General features: G+C 32.5%; 1 protein-coding gene across 2 annotated transcripts; it reads right to left on the bottom strand.

Annotated features, from left to right (window-relative positions):
* Window positions 1-5,721: 5,721 nt before the first annotated feature.
* Window positions 5,722-14,047, bottom strand: LOC141698025 (uncharacterized). 2 transcript variants are annotated; one of them, XM_074502621.1, is made up of 4 exons: window positions 13,751-14,047; window positions 13,509-13,646; window positions 6,077-6,268; window positions 5,722-5,853 (listed from the first exon to the last, which is right to left on the bottom strand). In XM_074502621.1, exons 1-3 carry the CDS (start codon window positions 13,877-13,879, stop codon window positions 6,086-6,088), a joined length of 450 nt encoding a protein of 149 aa, XP_074358722.1. In that variant the 5' UTR covers window positions 13,880-14,047; the 3' UTR covers window positions 5,722-5,853; window positions 6,077-6,085. The 2 variants fall into 2 exon arrangements, with proteins under 2 accessions (XP_074358722.1, XP_074358721.1); XM_074502620.1 differs by having other exon boundaries at window positions 5,722-5,993; window positions 13,751-14,046.
* Between the last annotated feature and the right edge of the window lie 9,862 nt (window positions 14,048-23,909).

Raw genomic sequence — 23,909 nt, 5'->3', positions numbered from 1 at the left:
GTGTTTAGTGACCCAAGCAGTGTTGGGTACTTTCTTCTTATTAATTGATTTGGCAGAAGTAGAGTGATTTGTTTCAGATAAAATAGAGTTCAATGATTGTTGTGCATTTTCCCTTTCTGATGTAGACTCAATTTTTGTTTCCTTAAGATTTACTCTCAGTTTGTGGCAACTTTTCATCACTTTTAAGTTGCAAGAGATGCAATCAAACTTATCACAGAATGAGTAGGGATCATTTAAATCTGCTTCATTGTATTTGCAAGTTCCTTCTTTTGGCTTACTAACACCCTTTTTAAAAAAGGTGAGTTAGATGATTTGTAGAGCCACATTTTCCACACTTCTTGCCAGGAACATCTACAACATAGGCCAGATTATTGCTTTTGGTTATCCCCTTTCTCCCATTTCTATTTTTCTTCTTCTTTCTTGCATCTTCAATCTTGGTTTCTTTGACAGGAGTCTTGGTACTTTAATTGTCCATAAGATTTTCTTCAGCTTTAGAAGATTGAATTGAACTTGCATTTTTCTTTTCATTGTCCTCATCTGCAATTTCTTGCTTGATGATCAATTCTTCTTCATTGAAGTTTACTTCACAAGTCTTAAACACAGGTGGCCCAACATTTCTCAGCATTGTTGGAACATTTTCACTCTTTATTGCTTTTTCTCTGTCACCGGTGTTTTTCTTTTTGTTTTTTAAGGCATCATAATCAAGACCAATAGCAATGTTTGCACATGGTTTGTTTTTCTCATGGTACTGACCAACCAATTCAGATGCATTCTTGAAGGACTTCAAATTTACTTCACTTTTCTCCAGTTTTTCCCTTAGCACAACCTCAATCTCATTTGCACACTTGAGCTTGTTTTTCAGATAGCCATTTTCATGTTTCAAGGCTTCAAGCTCCACTATCAACAATTCAGCTTCTTATTTTTCACTTTCAAACTTCTCATTTAACTTTGTTAATCTGCCAACTTCTTCATTAGCAGCAACCATGCTTGTATGAATGTGAAACATTTATGTGCTCATCTTTTCAACAGTTTTCTTATATTGATTCACATTTAAATCAGTGGAGGTAAGAGTTGGTACCTGTGATTTAAATGAGGATGATTTTCCTTGCTCCAAGGCCATGAGTGCATAGTTTCCAAGTTCTTCATCTTCATCATTTTTAGAATCATCCCAACTTTTACCTTCTGCAATATAAGTTTTGCTTTCCTGTTTCTTCAGAAGAGCTTCATACTTTGCTTCAAGTTCAAGATAAGCCTTATCTTTCTTTGCCTTCTTGGGTTTCCTGCATTCTGTAGCAAAGTGGCCTAGTTCATCACAGCTGAAGCACCTTATATTAGATATGTCAACAGATCCAGTTTTGTAACCATTCTTGCTATCAGAATTGTATTTCCCTTTCTCTTTCCAGCTGTTGTCTTTGTTAAAGGACTGTCCTTTACTTTTGAAGTATATTGGCTTCCTTACTTTAATGTTAGAGAATTTTCTAGCCAGATAGGTCATTGACTGATCTAGCTCATCCAGTTCTTCAAGAGTATAGAACTCATCATTTTCTAATTCTAGTATGACTTTCTCTTGTGAATCAATTATTCTCTGCTCGCTTGTTGAGGCAACTGGAATATGAGATCTTGGTTCATCATTAGATGTTTGACCTTCATTTACTATTAAAGCACTTGAACTATCTACAACATGTCCTTGCCCAGATCTCAATGATTGCCTTTGAATCATCTCTAGTTCATAGGTTTTGAGAATTCCATATAGAACTTCCAGAATTATTCTGCTCAAGTCTCTCCCTTCCCTGATTGCTGATATTTTCTGTTCCAAATGGTCAGGGAGAGTAAGCAAGAACTTCAGATTCACTTCTTCAGCTTCATAGAATTTGTCATGAAGCTGCAAGTCATTTATCAGCTTATTGAATCTTTCAAACACATCAGTAATGCTTTCCTTAGACTTAGCCATGAAACCCTCATACTGTGAAATCAGTATCTTTCTTTGATTAGGTCTAACCTCCTCAGTTTCTTCACAGAGTATTTCAATATTCTCCCATATTTTCTTGGCAGTGTCACAGTTAACAATATTTTTGTACATCACATTGTCAAGTGACTCAATCAATATTAACTGCAAGTTGTTATCCAGGAAGACTTTCTCCTTTTCATGGTCAGAATACTAAGTTGGATCTTTGGGAGCATAATGAGTTGGTATGACCATGTCTCCATCTGTAGATTCCTCAACTCTTACCATAGGAATGAAGGCTTCATTCTTGAGGATCTGAATATAGAATGGATTGGCCATCCTGATAAAAAGCATCACTTTCTTTTTCCAAAGAGTGTAGTTAGCTTTGTCAAAGGTAGGAATTTTGATGCTATTGATTTTCTGTGTATTCATTCTTCCAAGATCTTGAATCTGTTTACTTTCAGATTTTGCTCTGATACCACTTGTTAGGTAATGAATCACACACAGAGGGGGGTGAATGTGTTTTTCTGATTTTAGGCTTTTCTTGAAAGTTAATGGTTGAACAAAGTAAATTAAATCTTGTATAGAAAAGTGTTCATGCAGAATATAAGCTTGCAGAAAATAAAGAACACAGATCTTCAAAACTCACTTAATTTTTGTATTAAAAATTAAGATACTTTGCTACAAAATATCTAAGCTCTTTGAAGTTAAAGAGCTCAGCTTCTTCTTGAAAATGTTACAAGAATTTTGATCTAAATTGTTACTTCTAACTAGAGGACCAGTGTTAACTTTATATCTTAGTTAACTGCTGGTTTACACAATGGATAATAAACATGCTATTAACTTTTCTAAACTGTCACTTGTCATTTTTATTTATAGAAAAACAAATCTTCCATTTCTGGCTTAGCATATCTTTGGCATCCCGTGTTTATTTTAATCTTCTTCTGCCAGTTAATCTTTGCCATTAATCTTGCACACTCTTCAAACTGCTTTTTTTAGACTTGTCAATCCAGCTATTGGATTGTTTGTTGATTGTTTATCTTGGATATTGAACTGATCTGCAATTCTGTACTTTGAGACTATACTTCGAGATCTCCAGTTTGAATTAATAGAACACTTGACATCTCGATAGTACATAGACTTATCGAGATCTCTAACTCTCCATAATAAGTTTGGCTTGTAAAGGTCTTCAGCTTGTCGAGATCTCTAGTCTTCATATCTTCACTTTGACTTGTAGATATCTCTGAGTTATCGAATGAATGTAGACTTGTCGATAATTCTGAGTTCTCTAGTCAAGGAATGACTTGTCGATGTCTTCTTGAGTTCTCGAGTAGTTTTCTTGACTTCTCTACTCCGGGTGGATAAAGCTTATCCGTCGAGTATACATTGCTCATCCGTCGAGTAGACATTGCTCATCCGTCGAGTAGATGTTGCTGATCCATCGAGTAGACACTGCTCATCCATCGAGTAGAAGTTGCTCATCCATCGAGTAGACACTGCTCATCCATCGAGTAGAATTTGCTCATCCATTGAGTAGATTTTTCTCATCCGTCGGTACTCTCTGGTGTTTGAATGACTTCTCGATAAGCCGTTATGGAGTTATCGAATAACTTCTCTATAACATTAAATCTGTGACTTGTAGAGATCTTGACTGAGAACATTTTTCTCCAAATCGATTTATTCAACTCCAAACTTCTTCAAAATTCTTCTGAGGCATGATCTTCTTGATCTTGTTCCAGATAGAATCCTTAGGCTTGATACTGTTCTAGAAAAAAGACTTCAGTCTGCTCCTTTGCATTTTTACAGACTTTAAGTGTTACAAGTACAAAATACAAATTTAGATAACAATACAACTTACTTTGGGTTAACCACAAGCTTAACTAATTACTGAAAATAACTGTACATTAATATTCTACTTAGATCATAGATGCTAATAACATTGTTAGCTCCAGTATTTTTTAACATCATCTATTATATATTACAGGAGGTTTAGAGAAAGAGGGAGTTTAAAGACCTTTTTGTAGTAAAAAAATGCAAACTTTTGGCCAAAAAAAATAAGCACAAACTTTTCTATTGCAAAAGGGACCGTGGAATAAAGTTGACAACTTATGCATGGTTGTCAAAAATTAAAATTTGTTGGGTTCAAAAATTTTGGATGTTTTTTCCTTTTTACAAAATAATAAAAATAGAGTGATGCGCTTACCAGGGACTAAAAATGCATTTTTCAACAAAAATCGAAAAATCATCCAAAAAATATGAAAATTTGGGGAACTCCTAGAAATATTCCCAGAAGACCATGGACAAAATTTTCATTTTGGAATTCATTGTCCTTCTACGACTTTTAAATAATCAAAAAATTAATTGCGTGTCAATTTTAGGGATTCTGGAAAAAATTCATTTAAAATTTACGAAATTAATCTACATGGTATAAAGCAAGATAGACAAATTTCAAGTTTTAAGTCTGAAAGATATCCGAGGAATATTTTTAAATTTTTCGAATGTTAAAACATCGTTTCGAAGCGACCAAAATATTTAATTGTCCTTACCAACAACTTAGACAAAAGTTTTGACTTGAAAAATATTCAAACATAATATTTCTTATGAAATAATGACTACGAGATATGAGGAATAATTAAGTTTGATTTAAAAATAATTTTATTCGAATAAGAAGAATTTATGGGTGTTTCGGAATAAAATCAATCTTTTGTCCATCAGCATAGCATTTGGCACAAGAAATTGAATATAAATGTCCAATAAATATATTCAATATATTTGAGAGTAAAAATATGAAGGATGTAACGCTTTTAAATAATTTGACAGTTTATAACTCGTAAAAATAGTGTTTGAAAATTTTCGAATTGTGTGCCTAAATCTGTTGTCTTTGTTTATTTAACATAGACAATCTAATATGTAATATATCCTTAGGTTGATATATCTATTCAAAGTCATTTATAAATAATAGGTCAAAAAATATTCATTTAATAGTTTATTCGAAATATATATCAATTCAACTTAATTCCGCGATTCTAAGTGTCATACAAATCTAATTTAATTCACTTCTAGTTTGACAAATCACCAAAACATGAAGGTAAAAATATTGATATCTCAAATTCCAAAATTCTAATTTTTGAATTAAAGATTAATTTAAATGCAAAAATCAAGAAAATATATGATTTAGACCTTCAAAATAATAAATATATATAAAAAAATAATTAAAACTCATGTTTCTATCTTTTACATTCATTAAACTTGACGAAAACCCGTATACTGCACATGAATTTAGACTAGTACTTATTAATAATTTTTGTTTCCACCCTCCATTACTTCACCCCGTTTATCTTAAACCTCAATCCCAAATATCTGGGATGAATCTGCCACCCATGGTCTCATTGTTTCTCTCTTCCCTCTTGAATACTATTTTATTTTCTCGGTCACAATATATGTAATCCAGAGATGATCATACCGAGAAAAAACACAACATATATGTTCTATATTAGTCATAACTCTATCTTATACGGTCTTTTTAAATAATAATCTAACCGAGCATAAATAGTTAGCAAATATATTTTTCTTAAAAAACTGCTTTAGTAATTTAAATCAATGACGTTATTACAAATTTATAATAATGTGTTGTCAACAAAAAATTATAATAATGAACTGGCCAACTTACACTTGCCCGTTTTCATAAGCTAAAAGCTCTTCCCAATATACATATAGATGTTATAACGAATCAAAATGAGTGGTACTCGGCTGTACCAAATTTAATGAAAGGGAAATCAGCTGAGGTATTTATTTATTAAGACTAAATTCATAATATGCCACATATGACAGATTGTCATTAATATGCCACAAAAATTGTTTCTAGAAAGAAAGAATCCTCCAGTCTAACATCATTTATAGGTTAGGACCTGCACGCAGCATAATCAAGTTTAAGTACCGCCAAATAGGAGGTGAATCTGAGAACTTCTAATTTTACTCAAAATTAAAGTATAAAGTTCAAAGTGACTTTGCAGATAGCTCTTGCGTCAACCTTCATCTTCAAAAGTAACTGCAAATATATCAAGGTTCTCATTTGTTTTGTAAGGTATAATAATTCAGAAATGTCTGTTAATGGAGAACTATACACATTACCCGATAGTTTTACTCATTGATGGAAAGGGAAGTCTTCAATCTTCTAACAAGATGCGGCAATGTATTAATACTATCTTGGACTGACTGGTCAACACATGACTCCAAATCATTCGTGGCATCAGTTCTAATCTTTTGGAGTTTGGCCGACTCAAATTTGTCTTGGCAGACCATCAGCGACCTATTCAACCTTTCCTAAAACAGTCCAACATATACAAGTATCAATTTATATATCAATTTGCGTGAAACCTTTAAAAAGAAACTCTGTGCATAAACAGCAGAATCAATGGTTGTATTACATTAATCTATTAAGCCCAAGAGTAGACCACCGTTGACCAAAAAGATGTTGCAAAGAACTGACCCAAAAAGAATTTTCATGATTACATATATAGCATATATAATGCAAAATAATTGATACAAAGGGAACTATATATATGTACATATGAGATTCAGCCAGTAATCAATTAAAAATATCCATTTTCTTTTCCTGTTTTTTTAATATTCAACTAAAGAGATATCTCTACTTCTATATAGAATAAATTTCTTAAAAGTATATTAGACAGGGTATTTGTCAGGAATTGATGGATTCCTGACTTCTTTTATGTATAATTTTGTAGTTTTCTGTGTTTTAGGGAGATAAACAGCTTGTTACAGCTGAGAAACAGAGAGATAGAAATAGAGAGATATTAGAAGTAGAAAGGGAAGAATTGGCAGAGTTCTAAGAGAACTTGCAGAAGAAGAAATGTTTTAGAGAGAGAAAACCTAGAGAGAAGGGAGAAAAAAGTTAATGGAACAAAGTCCCATTTTCTGTTATTTCATCAAGAATACTATTTATACTACTGCAGATTTAACTAACTCTGAAATTACAGTTCTACCCTTACAACTATATAGCATACTACTACTAGTACTTTTATTACAATCACCATGTTTATCACGTAACCAAGTAGATATTTGACGCCCAAGTACCTTAGAGAAAACTAGTCCAACTCCAACAAGTCCCCCAGTTAGTAGTAAGAAATAGACAAGTTGTTCAAATACATCCGTTTACTAGATAAAATATATAATATAACTTAACTCATTAATTTAATAATTCAAATCAAAAGCAATAAAATGACTTCAAATTAAGCTAGATAACTACATGGTAACATCGAAATATCAATCGCCCAACCAAACAAAAATACCTATAATGGGTATGATAATAGGTCCATTTGATGTAATGACTTCAAAAACACTCGTCGAGACGTCGCCGACTAGTGGACGTCAAGCGTCTCCCTAATAACCATTAAGATCACTTGCTACTAGTGTTAAATATCTTGGTAAACGAACGCTTATTTCTTACTACCCCATTAGAAATTTTGAGGTTAATAAAAAAGATGCTAGCCTATAACTCTTCCAACCTTCACGCCTCAAATTACTAAAACTTAGGAACCACACATTGATAACCAATGTCGGATTGATAATCAAAAGGATGATAATCTATTCCAATATGTCTCTATTACGTGTGGGAACTATGCTTCGAACATACCATTGTCCAAACTGAGGTGACTTTTACTTGGCTAAAAAAGAGCACGGGACTCTATATACATCCACTTTGTCCTTGTATAGACAGTAATATAAATGTCGGTTATAATTTTAGGTGATCTCTAAAAAGCTATTCTAGGTGTTCCCCATCTTTAAATGTTTAAGAGAATATAAACAAAATATTTTCAATTATGTTTACAGCCAATTGAAATCATACAGATAACTGTGAAGTTAGCAGAATTTCATATTGCAATAAATTACAACAGTAGGTAGTGGACCCCATGCATGCACACTAAAAAACCCTACTATACACGAATCACGATAAATTACCGCGGCATGGCATTCTCCAATATCAATAACTCTAGAAGGATGTCAAGAATTATATTATTTTGTTGAGATGAAGGGTCATAAGAATAGTGAATAGAAATGAAACAATAATACAACAAAAATGTGTTTAAGTGGAAAGGTCTTAGTGTCTTACAGTTTGAGATGGGCTGAAATCACACGTCCAAAATCATTACGCAATTAAGACATGGTAGGTGGTGCATAACCAAGACACAGCCTAACCTTAGAAACTTTTATAAACTTGGAACATAATTGAAACTTTCAGGAGTCTATTAGTTGAAATGTCTGCACCACTATTTGAATAATTGTTCAATAACTACCACTGAAGGTTTCACCTTTACAAAATGACAAGAACACGGTTCCAACGGATGAAATTTTTATTTATTTTCTACTTGACAGAACCAATGTAGCAGATACTGCTGCTTATCTAGCATCGAAATGAGTAGGTATGCCTAAGCTTAGGGTTTACTGTTTGCAATTTACTTCAATTAATCGATAAGTATATCAAGAATGTTTAACTCTAGACAAATATAAGTATCTGGCCAAAAAAAACTAAACATTTATTAAAGTAATTTGGGCACTAAAATAGATCATTTTCTTGTTTCTATCAAGCTTCTCTAACTGGATAAAGTTCTGCATCAAACCTATAATAGAGATACAAACTTTATAAATCACAATATGATCAAACAAAGTAATTAAAGCAAGCACAGGCATGTTAAAAATGTTCATGCAGTTAAAGAAGTTTATATCTATTTCCATCGACCAAGCGGGACAGAGTAACTACTTTTAACTTTTAAGGACTACATAAAAGACTGTGGTTAAGGTAAAAATATAAATGTATGTCACGCCAGCAACATATATGCCTTCTTCATATGGATAAACACATATGCCTCTGATACAATGCTATAAACATATAAATCCATAACATGTTCATAACCAAAACAAATTATTCGCACACGTTCGTAAATTATAGTAGCAAGCTTTTTTTAATATTTACCAAGTATTGTTCACTTTACCTAATAATTTAGAGATATATTTGTATATTAATGGGAAAAAACTGTAGTTTTAAGTAAAAAGTGGGACAGTCGACCACGCTTAGTAATATATATCTATATATCTATATATATATATGCCAACACTCAAGAGAGATCCCTCTTTAATGAGAGAACCTTTTTTAAAAATTAATTTTAAAATTCAAAAAAGGTGTAAATGTTTTTTTATTTTCATAGTGCTTCCATAAAGTTAATTACAAACAATAATTTTTTTTAAAATTTAAAAAATAATCATGAAAAAAAGTTTAGAATCTACTTTTGACTCTCAAAAATTTTAAGAATCTGTTTTTGAATCTCATCAACTATAAGAATCTATTTTTGAATCTCAGGAATGTTGATTCAAATCTTGATTTAAAACTTTATGTAATGACTATTATAATATTAATGAATAATTATTTCTTGAAATAAGCTAAAAAATATTAAGAATCTTGTTTTCGATCAAAGGTTCTCTCGTTCTCTTTTTAACAGGGTTTTCTAGAACCTTACTTGTTACATATATTATTTGTAGGTGCTAAGTACTGAACTCTGAACCTCTTCTAATAATATGTTATTATGTTATTTTTTCAATTAAAAGATATGGAACCTTGTCAGGATCTAAGCTTTTAAGTTTTGTGTTTATAAATGTTTTTGTGTTTTAGATGTTTATAAATGCAAAAATTTAAAGGAAACAGCAGAGAAACGGAGACTAGAAGTAGAGAATAAAGATTAGAGAAACAGAGTAAATAGATTGAGAGAGAAGAGATCAAATAGATTGAGAGAGAAGAGATCAGATACAGAGAGATAGCAATAGCATAAGGAAGAAGAAAGAAGGTTATAAAGAGAGAAAGTAAGAAGAAGTGGTGGAAAGAGCATTTCAAATAAACCATGTCCTAATGGTTGCACTTTGACAGGATGTACTCTAGAAGATTTTAGTAATTTTAACTTATGGGAAACTAGTGATCTCATAGGGACCAATGTACTTGGCAGCTAGCCTTATGCTTTTCCTGATGGCTAAATTTACCTGTCTATAAGGTTGTAGCTTAAAATACACCCAATCCCCCTTCTGAAACACTCCTCCAGACCTAGCATCAACATAAGCTTTCATCTTGACTTGCGCAATTTTCAAAAATTTCTCGAGTCTGCTCCACCGTAACTGCATTTCTTCTAACATACTCTCCAAGCTATATTTGTTAGTACGTACCCTCTCCTGCCACGCCAAATCCCTAGGCTTAATACCATAGACAATCTGATAAGGATTTCAGTTTAGGGCTGTACGAAAAGTGGTGTTGTACCACCACTCTACAACAGGCAACTATGCTTAGCCATTTTTTCGGCACTTCACTAGTCATACTCTTGAAAATTTGCTCAGATATTGATTGACACAGCACACTCCCTAATCCAATGCCCAATACACTGCCTTACAATAGGTCAGTAAAAGTAATCAATAATGTTTTAAGTGTAGACCTCTGTCCCAAAATGGCCTATGCTTTGACTAAGCAACTCCTCAAAAGCTTGCCTTCTCAGGTCATCAGAGCTACCAATGACCCATTTTCCTCTATACATCAGAAGACCCTGCCTCGTATATTATTCTTGAGGCCCATTTTATCAACTGCTACCTCAACAATTATGTTTTACCTTCTTCAGTTCACAGCTCTCCTCAGACTGCTCCTTCCACTCTGGTACTACAGTTAACTGAGCACATGAGCTTAGATCTCCAAATTGGAGTAGGGGGTTAACATTATTTCATTTTCTTCCCAAGCAAACTGCAGTGTTTGGTTTTGGTAATTGCATTTGACGTCTCCCAGTTGAGATTACTCTACACCCAAAATCAAGTTTCCAGTCTTTGAGGTCAGCTGCATGAGTAATAACAGTCAGTTTTGTATTTCCAAACTTCATTTTGAAATTAGGGCATATAGTTGAACTGCTGAATTGAGTAACATCAGGAGGAGTCATGGTGACAATGGCTTTGTTCATGCACTAGTAACACTAACTCTTTGCACAAACCAGTTGCTATAAGGTTCAAACTTCAAAGTAATACCTCCGTGTTTAATAACTTGCCTTTTTTTCTTTGTCATTACCCTGTAAACTGCAGTTGTCCTCCTTCCAGAACTTCATACATTCCATGGCTGCTAAAATTACCTTAAGCTCTTTCCAATTATTACCACTTCATCAAAGATTGGTGCTCCCTCCAATTCTGTTGGCACCTCCTCTTCAGCTATCATTAAAAGTTTTAAGGCTTCTTACATTCATGTCACTTCACAAATTTCTCATCACATAAAAACATAGCCCCTATTTCCTCCCTCTCCTTGTGTAAGTTAGCTCGTCCAGAATTAGTACTAAAAATCTCTTGTGTCTAAGTAGAGTTTGACCAAAGCAGACTTGTTACCGTCTCCTGCATTAACCTTAAAATTACCCTCGTACGCTTACTGTGAACTGTAACCAGACTTATAGTTATCCCCTTTCTTTGACTGACTTTGCAAGGAATGCTAAAAATCTGGCCAACCTCAGACCTTGATGCTCCAAAGTAGCTGGTTCCAAAAGTCTGATCATACCTCTTATCTCAGATTGACGTCCTCCAATAAAATTTCCAAGAAAAGATTCTTGAGTATGGCTTGGAATTTTGCTCATAAATTCACCTCTACTTTTTTCAAACTCATTAAAGTACCTTCCACAATTGAAACCTGCTGCAGCTTCTTGAACTTCTGTATACCAACTCAGTCTCCAGTTCCTAAACCTGGCTAAGAAAGCTTGGGTGAGTTGTTTTCAAATCACTCTTTCTATGCCTACCATGAATGACTTATACCATGACCTGGAGTTCAAGTCATGTGCATAGCACCAATACCTGCTCCCCAGAGACTCCTTTCTGATGATAAAGAACAGTTTTGTCCTCGATCAATTCAATGTCACTGTCTTCTACATCCTCACTATCTTCATTATCCTGAAACTTCATCAGTACATCGATCCGCGCACCAAATTGGCGATTTGCTCCGATAATTTTTCAAATTTCTCATTAATCCTTCCATGAATCCATAAAATTCTTGTTGTATAATTCTTAAGGATCCTTGCCTTGCTGAGAAGCTTCAGCTTGTTTAGCACTTCTCAAACTGTAGACTGTAGATTATTTTCGGTGAGTCAAATAAACTAGTTACTAAGTCAAATGAAATACCTCCTTAAAATCACAATACCACACCAAAACTCCTTTAATTCCAAAAATTCTCAACAAACCAAATGCCCAACTGTCTATTCAGTAACTTTCTTCAAATTTATCACTTCACACAATCTAACAACAAATTTGTATACGAATTTTAACCCACACCAGAAAAACTATGCTATGAACATATATGAAGAAATGTAAATGAAACAGTAGAGAAACAAAGATCAGAAGTAGAGATTATAGATTAGAGACACATAGCAAATAGATTGAGAGAGAAGAGATTATATAGAGAGAAATAGAGGTAGCTAAAGAAAAAAGATAACAGTTATAAGGAAAGAAAGTAGAAAGAGAGAAGTGGTGAAAAGAGCATTTACATTTTCTGATATTCAACATAATGAAATGTAGCATTACAAGTTGTATTTATAGTACATCATTAGAAACTAATTCACAGAACGTACCGAAATACCCTTGACTTCACTAGTACTACCGTTACTCATACTAACACTGCATTACTACTATACCAATCCTAACAAACCTTGACCTTCACTAACCCCTATTATGCTTTAGATAACATCGAATTGAAATATTAGAATTTTGTATTTTCCATGTATGGAGAGTAGACCTTTTTAAAAGTCTTATATAGGTGTCGAGACTCGAGACAACTGACGAGCAAAAAACCTTCTTACGCTTTTTATACAGGATATAACTATCTTATCCTATTTAATTTAGACAGATTTAAATGTTTTATTATAGAAAAAAAGGATAACAACTTTCAGAAACTGATTAGAAGTTGGATTTACGGGTACATTGTCTTGCACATTTGACATGACTTGTTTGGGCCACAACTTGAGCATTAAGATTCTGGTTGAAAGATTCGGAGCCATCAGAAAGTTAATGAAGATATATTTAATTTTAAAAAAAAGAGGTAAACATGGCAGCCAGAAATAGAGGATATCACAGAAAATTTAGAGTCATGTACCGTTCTGAAACTTAATTGCTTTGATCCAAAAGCATTATAATACTTGTACATGAATAGATATCATACATAAGGGGATGTACAATATTTTAGAGGATGAATGTATCACCTTATGAAGAAAGATCAGTAAGTTCGAGGAAAGGATGAAGATGAAAGATTGTGATTGGACTACAATTAAGGGGCACTATTTTGTATCATCGTAAAAATATATTTGTATATCCTAAAAGAAAAAAGACATGTGATGACATTATAACAATTAAGGGGCACTATTTTGTAAACAACATGGAATATGTAAATATATATATGTAATAAAAAAAGATTATTAGAGTATACAAATAATTTAAAGTAGCTAATTATGTGCAAAAGAGTAATAAAGAGTAAGAGATAAAGACGAAAAGTAAAGGAAACCTGAAACTTGGCCATCTCGTCTTCAACAAGACGCTGAGCAGCAACAACAGGAGCACTGCAATTTTCAGTGCACCTTCCTATGTCTTCCTGACTTCTGGTCTTGTCAAAGCATTCATATGCACACTTAAAATACGCTCGCTACAACAAAAACAACATCAATTAATAATAACAATATATACCTAGCACTGCCAATATATCATATATGTAATACATGGGGGAGAGAGAATTAAGTTGGTAGTTACCTGAAGAGTGAAATTGACATGGTCTTGAACGGAAGAGAGTTGTGATTGAGCAGCAGAATTAACTTGGTTAAGCTTCTGCCTCAATCTCTCTGTTACAATTCGTTCCTCTGCTGCTGCTATGTGATCCATCTCTCTCTGTCTCACAATCTCTCTGCAATTGTATGTATCTTTGTGTTCGGGGAGATAAGGCTTTTAAGTTGCTGCTGCTGTGCTTTCCAAGCCAACTACTTACTTTTTGGGTTTAAGCCCCTCTTTGGTTTGGAATAAAATTGAGGGGAGGAAGGGAGGGTTCTTACAATACAATATATGTTTGTTTCATATTTTTAGAGGGGAGGGGAGGGAAATGAAGGGATCCATATGGGTATTATTTTGTTTCTTCCCGATTTGGGGTTTTTTGGAAGGGATAAATTTTATCGACAAAAATAACCTTACACCTTCTTAACACTTACATATAACCTAAAAGACTTGTATGTAATTTTAATTATAAACCCCTCTCTTTATCTCTTATATCAAGCATAAAAATGAATTAATTTTATTCTCCTCCCTTCAACCAAATAGAATTAATATTATATCATTTCTCTCCCCTCCCCTTCCTTCTATTAAAATTCCTTCCCTTCCCTCCTCTCCATTGAACCAAACACAGTTAGGGATTCGGCTTTCTTTGCAAGGGGCCTACGGTCATTGTTTTAGTCAAATCCGTATTTTACACTTTTATAATTACTGGTGGCATATAACCGACTGATGATAATATTTATAGTTTTATTATTTTTATAAAAATAAATTATAAAATATCATAATTATATATTATTCAGATTAATGAAATTAAAATATTTACGTATTATTTTGTATGTATTATATTATTGAAAAATTCAAAATTTAGATAGATAAAATCTTAAAAAGTCCTTATACTACAGTCGATATAGGTCACTTGAAATATTGAATAACAGTAGTGTACGTGGATTTGGTATTTTCTTGATTTATTAATTATTTTGTATATTATGATATGAATTATTAAAATTAATTTTGGAAGTGTTTGGTTTCCTATAAAAGAGGTAAGAAAGAAGTTGAATTCGATTAGAAATTAAATTGAATAATAATCCATAGAGTGTGTGGTTATATTGGATACATGATTTAATTTTTCTAATTAAATTATACTATTTATTTAAACTTTGTTTTGTAAGGTGTTAGCATACTTTTTAGGAAGGCGTTAACCAATCGATCAAACGAAATCATATTTTGCTTATAATAGTATAGTATAGATAACATTTGTTAGTTTACAAAAGTACCGACTTTGAATTTAGAATATGATCATCTGCTCGTTTGGGCTTCACTAAAAAATATAACTTATTACTTACGGTGATATTTTGACTGCAATAATTTAAGTGACTTATTCATTTATAAGTCTGTAAATAATTATTAATGAGTGTTTGTCGACTTAATTTATAAGTCGAAATAACACCTTATAAACTCACAAGTTAAATGTTAGTAACGACGTACTTTTTCTCAACTTATTTTGATTTTTCGTCTTTTTAATAACTTTAGATTTAAAATATATGTATATAAAGGTTATTTAATTTAAAAATCATGAATCAAGATAATTATATTTAAAAATTATTTATTTTAGTTCATTTAAGTAAAAAAGATTTGACTCATAAATAAAATTATTTAAATACTTATATAACTTAAAGGTATTCATCTACTTATCAGTTATATGTCCCTTATTCATTTTAAATCATAAGTTACTTATTTTAAGATTTTTCAAACGGACACTAAGTGATATAAACATTGTAACTTATAAGTTATTTAAGCGTTTGAATAATTTTACATATAATTTAGTTATAAGTTGATGAAGTATTTGGTAAATCATAATTTATAAGTTATAAATATTTAAAAAATTAAGATTATAATATAATAATTGAATACGTAAGAAAAATCAAAAGACAAAATTTTAAACGTAAATCATTGAAATACAAATTACTAAAAAGCAAAAGATAAGGTTAAAAAATATAACATTTACGTAAAAACCAGAAAATAGTAGTAATTTTGAAACTGATATAGTTCGTATTAGAGAAAGAGATGCACGATATCAGAGAAAGATGATATTAAAATAAATTTATTTTTTATAATAAAATAAAAAAGAAAAAAATTCTTGCATCGTAAATATCCGCCTATATCTATACTTTTATATACTATATTATAATAGCCGGAATAGAAATAATTTGGTTCAACGGTTTGGTTCAACGATAATTCCCTAATTATGATTATTACAAAAATAGATAAATAGTGTTATATATCTAATAAACTACTAAATTATTAAACTACTACTAAATATAGTATACTTATCCTACTAAACTACGAATACAACTTATAATTAAAAGATATAAATAATAGTGTTACATATCTGCTAAACTACTAAATTGTTAAAATACTAGAAATAGTCTATTTATTCTACTAAATTACGACCACATTTTATTCTATTATTTTTATTATAAATTTATAATCATTATATATTTATATAAATATTTTAAAAATATAATATAACTTAATAAGTAAAAATTTAAAATATTAATGAAAACCCGTGCATCGCAGTATTATTAAAAGCCAAAAAAATGTCCGTAATTAAATATTACATTATGCGAGGTTCCACAAAAATAAGACGAATGAAAGAAGAAAGGGGGCTCTATCTACTTTCAACTTATTAACAAAAAGAAGTAAAAATCATCACTCAACTTAATTATCCAAACAGTTGATACAAGTCGAAAATGTCGTATTGGCCAAATAAGTTCGGGGGAATGAATCCCCAAACAAGGCACAAAGAAAGAAAATGATCATTATTTGCTATTTTCATCCAAATTCCGAATTTTAAAAGCTAGGTTAATAGATCAATTTTAAGTTATTAAATAGAGGTAAGATTAGACATATTATTATAATTTAGAGGTTTTTTAAAAATCTAAAACAAACAATGGCTTTTTAATTTAATTGTAGAAAAGTAATTATTTCTTAAAAAAATTGCAAAAATGATTTGTCCTACTATTATACAAATGATTGAACTTTCTATGGCTACCAGAACTTAATTTCTTAATCTTATATATTTGATTTTTCATCTATAATACTCTTATGTTAAATGAAATAAAAAAAAATTATTAGAATTTATATCGGACCGAAAACAAATCGTATATTTGAGATTTTTATATACATAGTCAAACCATGAGTATTGATATTTAACTCAATTTGTCTTCATATTTAAATAAATTTTCTTTCTAACTGTTGTAACTAAAATTATCTAAATATTTACTGCATAGATCTTTTGACAAAAACTTCAAATATATAATTGGGTTTTTAGTCCAAAATCAGTTTGTTACATTTTACTTAAAATAAGGGGTATTTTACGTGAAAGGTCAACAACACGATTATACGGGTGAAAATTCAATCGTACATCATAGAGAATATCTTAAATGATTTTTTTAATAAATATTAAGGGTCTAAGATTCAAGTCAACTTAGATGAGAGTTATAAAAATATACAAACATTATCATTGTAAAAAAATTATACATATTATTACGACTAAACCAGTAATTTGCGCTACGTGCTAATATATTCTCAGAATTATATATAAGGGCGTTTTTCTCTTTTAAGAATAATTATAAAAGTAATAGATCTGTATAAATAAATTTTAGAAATAGAATTTGCTTTGCAATTTACAACTAATTTACAAGGAATAGAGGCCCTAATTGACTTATTTATCATCTATTCCTAAGTGATAAGCTTCTTCGTCTAGCGCCAATAAGTGATATATGGAGAAACTATACGTCAAAATTATTCAAATTGATATCACTCAAAGTTGTTAATATTTTTCAATGCTCGAAGGTCGGTGAAAGTTAGAAAAATATCTCTGAGCATTCATGATTCAAAAAGTGTTCTAATGGTTGGTGGATGTGTTTCACATGGTAGTTCGTAGGAATTGGTTCATGAGTTGTGCTAGTAACAAAGGGAACTCGAGAATAAGTATTTAGTTTGCAGGATATGATATTTCTTATTACAGATCTTTTGACTTCTCTACAACGGTTGTTGTTAGATATTGAGTACAACACAGAGGGATGAATGTGTTTCTTTGAATTTTTATCCTTTTTAAACAGTTGGATATTAGATAAATAGAACAACAAACACAATATTTTAAAATTCACTTAATTTGTATTAATTAAGTTTGTCTTGCTACAAATTTTGTGTTCTTAAAAATATAAGAACTCGGCTTCTTTTTTGAGAGAATACAAGAAAATTTAGATCTATTTGTTACTACTAAAAATAAAGTACCAGGGTTTACATTATACATTAGTAAACACGGGTTTACACAACATGCAATAAGATGTACTAAACCATTTTCTAAGCAATCCCTGATTCTTTTTATTTTTGGCTTAGTAAATCTTTGCACAATCTTGTAAGTCTGTGACCATCCTTTGTCAGTTAATCTTGGCCCTTGATCTTGTATTCTTCCAGCTGTTTTGTAGACTTTCCAATATAGTGAATAGATCGTTTGTTGATTGATAATCTTGAATATTTAATTTGTATGCATTCTGTATTTGAGAGGCATATCGAGATCTCCAGTTTGTTCTATAGAGAAGTGACATCTCGATAAGTATAATGACTTATCGAGATCTCTGAGTTCTCTATAGGTATAATTGACTTGTCGATGTCTCTAGATACTTGCATAGGAAATGACTTGTCGATATGTCTGAGATCTCTATATGTAAAATTGACTTGTCGATATCTATTAGTTCTCTATATTCATTTTGACTTGTCGATATCTCTGAGATCTCTAATGAGAAATTAACTTGTCGGTATCTCCAATTCTTCACATCTTCATTTGACTTGTCGATATCTCTGACTTCCCTACATGCATAAATGACTTGTCGATATCTCTGATTCTTCACATATTCATTTGTCTTGTCGATATCTCTGAGACTTTTCTATAAACCATTTTGGACTTCTCGATAGGTCATTTTGGACTTTTCGAATGACTTCTCGATATTACTTGATCCGTGACTTGTCGATATCTTGACTTAGAATATTTTTCCTAAAACAATTTTATTCGACTCCAAGCTTCTACACTTTTCTCTGAGGTATGATTGTGGCTTGATCTTCTTCCAGAGTTTATTCCTTAGCTTGAATATGTTTACATAAAAATACTCCAGTCTAATCTTCTAACCTTTTTACAGACTCAAGTAATACAATACAAAATACATAATTGATTATGAAACAACTAATCTCAGACTTGTCAATGTGACTTAGTCTTGTTATTGTATAGGCATGTCTTGCACAACAATCTCCCCCAATTTGTGAGAAGATTTCTTATCACGAATTCATGCCTGATAATAAGACTAATCCTAAGGTAAAATAAATTACATAAAACTTGACAGATTAACACATACAAACTTTTATACATTTGATGATTACATAAGTTCAACAGTTACAGCCATCAAGTGAATTTTGCATAGCCTGATTGTTTCCTAATGAGGTCCTTGAGATTTACTAGTACTTATAGCTCTTCAATTATTTATGTCCCTCTTAAGGCTTCTACCAGCTTGAGCCATTCATCCAAAGTGTAACCACTGAGGTAACCAATTCTAAATCTTGAGAATCTGCCAACTTGAATGTTCAGAAAATGTCAATCCTTTGATATTCTACTCAACCCCCTTTCTTTAAACTCATTAGACCTTTGCTCAAACATTTATATCTCCTTAGCATATTTTCTATCCCTTTCCTCCTTTTCAGCCTTCAATATTGCATGTATTTCATCCCTTTCCCTCAACCTTTCAGACATCACAGCCTTCCACATTCTTGTACTTGTATCCTTGTCTTTCATCAAGCTAATTACCCTCTTCAATTCAATGATTGAAAGTATTTCCATTACTTGTCTTCTGAGCAAAATGAAGGAGCCATCCATGTCGTAGATTTTGACTTTTACTAAAAATACAACCCAAACTTTGACAATTTGGAACTAATTGTTGAAAAAAGTCATCATCTGTGATGCACATGTTTAGTGGAAGAAAGTCAGTTTGATTGAAACAGTTCCAGATGACCCAAGCACCAGCTTGTATTTTTCTTGATTTTTTTTCCAACAGTCTTGAAGTGAGTTATGGTTGGAGTCTTGAATGAAGGTAGGTTTGTGATTCTCTTTAGTGTGACATGACTTGATCTGATTGGTATCTTGAGTAGGGTGTTTACAGTGTGTTTATACAAAAACTTTAGCTTTTGAGGTAGGTTTGGTTGAGATAGTGTTTGGCTAGGCTTGGTGGTTTGAGTTTGTGAGATGTGGATTTGTTGGACATGTTTCTTGGTTCCTTCTTCTTCTCCCCTTCTCTTCCTTCTGTTGTCATCTCCTTTCTTTCCATCATCCATTTTCTTCTCATCCTTCTTCTTACTGCCAATTGCCTTTGTATATTTACTTGGATTTGAGCCAAAAGGTTTTCGCTCATCATTCTTCTGCTCATCATCATCCTTGTCATCTTTTATGTTGAATTGAGTAGCTGGCAATATGGTTTTAGCATTCTATAAATATCTTCCTAACATCTTGATCATTTCCTCATCTTCAACAGTCTTCTTCTTCTTTGTTTTGAGATCAGTTTCCAATGTCATGATGAGTCTTAGATTACCCCTCACACAATTCTTGGGGATTGTGAAATATTTACACTTCCTCGTTTGTGAACAGATTTAGGCCACCCCCGTGCTTGGATGGAGATAGGCTTCAGGAAAGTAGCTATCCGAGCTTTCTTGAGTTCATTAAGAAATTGGGTGTCCTCTGGAATGACTGGATTAACTCTATCAATTATTACATCCAGCTCAGATGCTCTCATGGATTGAAAATTTGAGAGAGACACCTGTAGACACCTGTCTAAACCACAATCATTGATATTGATCACTATTATTTTCTCCAAAAAGTTTCCAACCTTAACAATGACCACTCTCAGAAAATTGATGTTGTTGGCCAAGGCTCTCTTGTAAGTGATGTAGTTGTTGTGAAAAGAGACTTTTAGCACCATTAATAGCTCATTGAAATCCATGTCTTGACAGGGTCCTTCTACAGCTTTTTGGAGTCTGCCTTTTCCAACATCTTGAGAAATTTTTACTTGTATAGAGCTTTGACCTAAGTGAGATGTAGATTTTCCAGCTTCTATTGATTGTGTAGATTTTCCAGCTTCCTAAGATTGTTGAATTCTAGTTTCTATCTCCCCCTTAGTCTTAGTAGCAGGCAGGAGCAGAGGAGTTGGAATTTCTGGCATAACAGCTTTAGGCAATGCATGTAGTGGAACTTTCAAGGCACCCATAATAGCTCCCAAAGAGACAGAATTCTGCATTTGGAATATCTTCAAGTTTTGTTGGCACCTGATTTTTATCTATCACATAAGCAATATAATGCTCGCATCCTTGTCGTAGTAACTTCTTAGCTTGGATCATCATTAAGAACTTCTTTGCTTGCCTCTGACCTCTAAACGTCACCACTTTCTCATCTAGTTTCTTCAAAATTACCTTCTTGTTACGACAGTCTATCTGAGCATCATGCTTAGATAGCCAGTCCATTCCTAGAATGACGTCAAATTCCCCTAACTTAAATGGTATCAATTCAACACAAAACTTATTTCCAGAATCCTCAATCTCACATTTCGTACACACTTGGTTAACAGATACATGCTCCTAATTTGCTAATTCTACAATCATAATCTCATTTAATAATTCAACTAGATAATTTAACTTATCAACAAAATCCTGAGAAATAAATGATCGAGTTGCTCCCGAATCTACTAACACTTTGGCACATAAAGAATTTACAGTAAGTGTACCTGCCACAACATCCGTAGTCTGAATAGCATCTTTCACCGATATAACATAAACTCTGGCTCTGGGAGGCTCATTCACTACTGGTGTAGATACCATGATTCTCAGCGCATTATTGACTGGGGCTGGTGTCTTACAATCCCTTGCTATATATCCTCGCTTTCCACACTTGAAGCATGTGAACCCAATTAATGGAACCTTGCCTGCTTGATTCCTAGTAGGTTGATCCTTATTTGCTGGATCTCTGGCTGGTTGATTATGGCACACCCTTGAATAGTGCCCCTTCTAGTTACATCTAGAATATACCATATTTAACTTGTTACAAATTCCTCCATGTTTCTTCCCACATACCTGACATCCCGGTAAAGCTAGCCTTTGCTCGTTTGACTGGTTTCCAGTGGCTGGACGGCTGCCTTGTCCTCCATCGCCTGCATTTTGCTTTCTGAAATTAAAATTCCTTCCCGGCTGAAATTTGCCTTTCTTCTGATTAAAATTTGGATACTTCCCTGCTTGAGACTTGTAAGGTCCCGTAAGAGGGCTATGTTAAGATAAAAAGGGGGTTGAATAGCTTAATTACCAATTTAAAAATTATTATGGCATTTTAAAATAATTTATCCCTTTTTAAAACTTTACCGAGTAGTTATGCAGTTTATATGTGCGGAAAATAAAGTGCAAGGAAAGAAAATACCACACGGCGATTTTATCCTGGTTCGCGATGGCGCAACCTCTAATAGATTCGCTCACCCCTACGTCCAGTCCCCGAGCTCCTCTCCCGGACTCGGGATTTTCCCTTATAATAAACTCGCTCCTTTAGTAGGCGGAAAAGCCTTTACACCCTTAAAAATATTTGTCTTAGTGTGTAACACAAGGGTTACCACCTCAAAATAAATGTAATACCTACACAACTTATCTTAGAAAATAACTCCCCGCTATTTCTTCAAAGTGAATGTAGAAACCTTGTGTGGACTTGGCTTCCTTAGTTTTTATCGGTCTTGGATCTTAGTGATCCAGTCTTGGGTCTTTCCTCTTCTTCACGGTGCAAATACTACTAACTCCCCGTTAGTACGTATAGGACTTGGATCTTAGAACGAGAATCACCTCACGTCACTTCACCTCACTACAAAACTAATAAGACAATCCAAAAAATAAAATGTATACAGAAAAGATGGGTTGAACTAATATGTTACGGTACTAGCCCACAAGATAATATAATATTCAAATAAGAATATTAAATATCAGCTATGTATACTTGACTTGAGATGTATAATAATACGGCAAGTATACTTTCTATTACTCGGTCTTTATAGAATATATGTTTATCGGAGTAATAAAGGAAGTCTTTTGTATATATATATATATTTAAGCAATATGGCTTATGACTTCTTTAGTATTCTTCTTCATTTGATTATGTATTTATAGATCGAAGAATACTTTAGTTACAATCTTGGAATCGTAACTTATCCTTTTTTAGCTCGCAGGCTTAAGGATTTTAGTATACTTATATTTTAACAAATTATAGAGCCAAAGTATACTTTTAACTTCATGCACAATTTATAGGTTCTACATAAGCCAAGATCGAGATAAAAGAAGTGCAAGTAATTGGCTTTGGATTTGTGCTTCTGAAGTTTAGGTGGATGATTACAAAGTTTACTATTTATCGATTTATAATCCCACGGAACACTGAAGATGTTAGTGGGGATTATACGATACTTTTCATAATGATTCTATATACACGAACTATGCGTTGGACAAGATCGAGATAAATAAAGTGCAAGTAATTGGCCAACTCGTTTGATTAAATCCACCTTTGAAGCTTAGACGGATGATTACAAAGTTTACTATTTATCGATTTATAATCCCACGGAACACTAAAGATGTTAGTGAGGATTATACGATACTTTTTGTAATGGTACTATATACACGAACTATGCGTTGGCCAAGATCCAAATAAATGAAGTGCAAGTAATTGGCCAATTCGTGTGATTAAATCCGTTTTTAATATTTGACAAAATTACGAAGCTTGCTATTGACGAATTATAATCCCACGGAACACTAAAAATGTTAGTGAGGATTATACGAAACCTTTCGTAATTATTTTTATATTCACGAAATATGTTGGCCAAGATCGAGATAAATAAAGTGCAAGTAATTGGCCAACTCGCGAGGTTTGTTAAATATGAAATCTCACTCGTGAGGAGTTATATAGATTTAAGTACTTGTATTTTATAGATCTTCTTCTTTTAAAGCTTCTTTTTGAGGATCAAGTACTTATTCGAATTACGAGTTCAAATCTTTGTTCTCTTTTCTTCGAGAACCTTCTTTATAGGAA

This window comes from Apium graveolens, chromosome 11 (assembly GCF_009905375.1).
Source record: "Apium graveolens cultivar Ventura chromosome 11, ASM990537v1, whole genome shotgun sequence".
Classification (NCBI taxonomy): domain Eukaryota; kingdom Viridiplantae; phylum Streptophyta; class Magnoliopsida; order Apiales; family Apiaceae; genus Apium; species Apium graveolens.
This window is presented reverse-complemented; position numbering and strand designations above follow the sequence as displayed.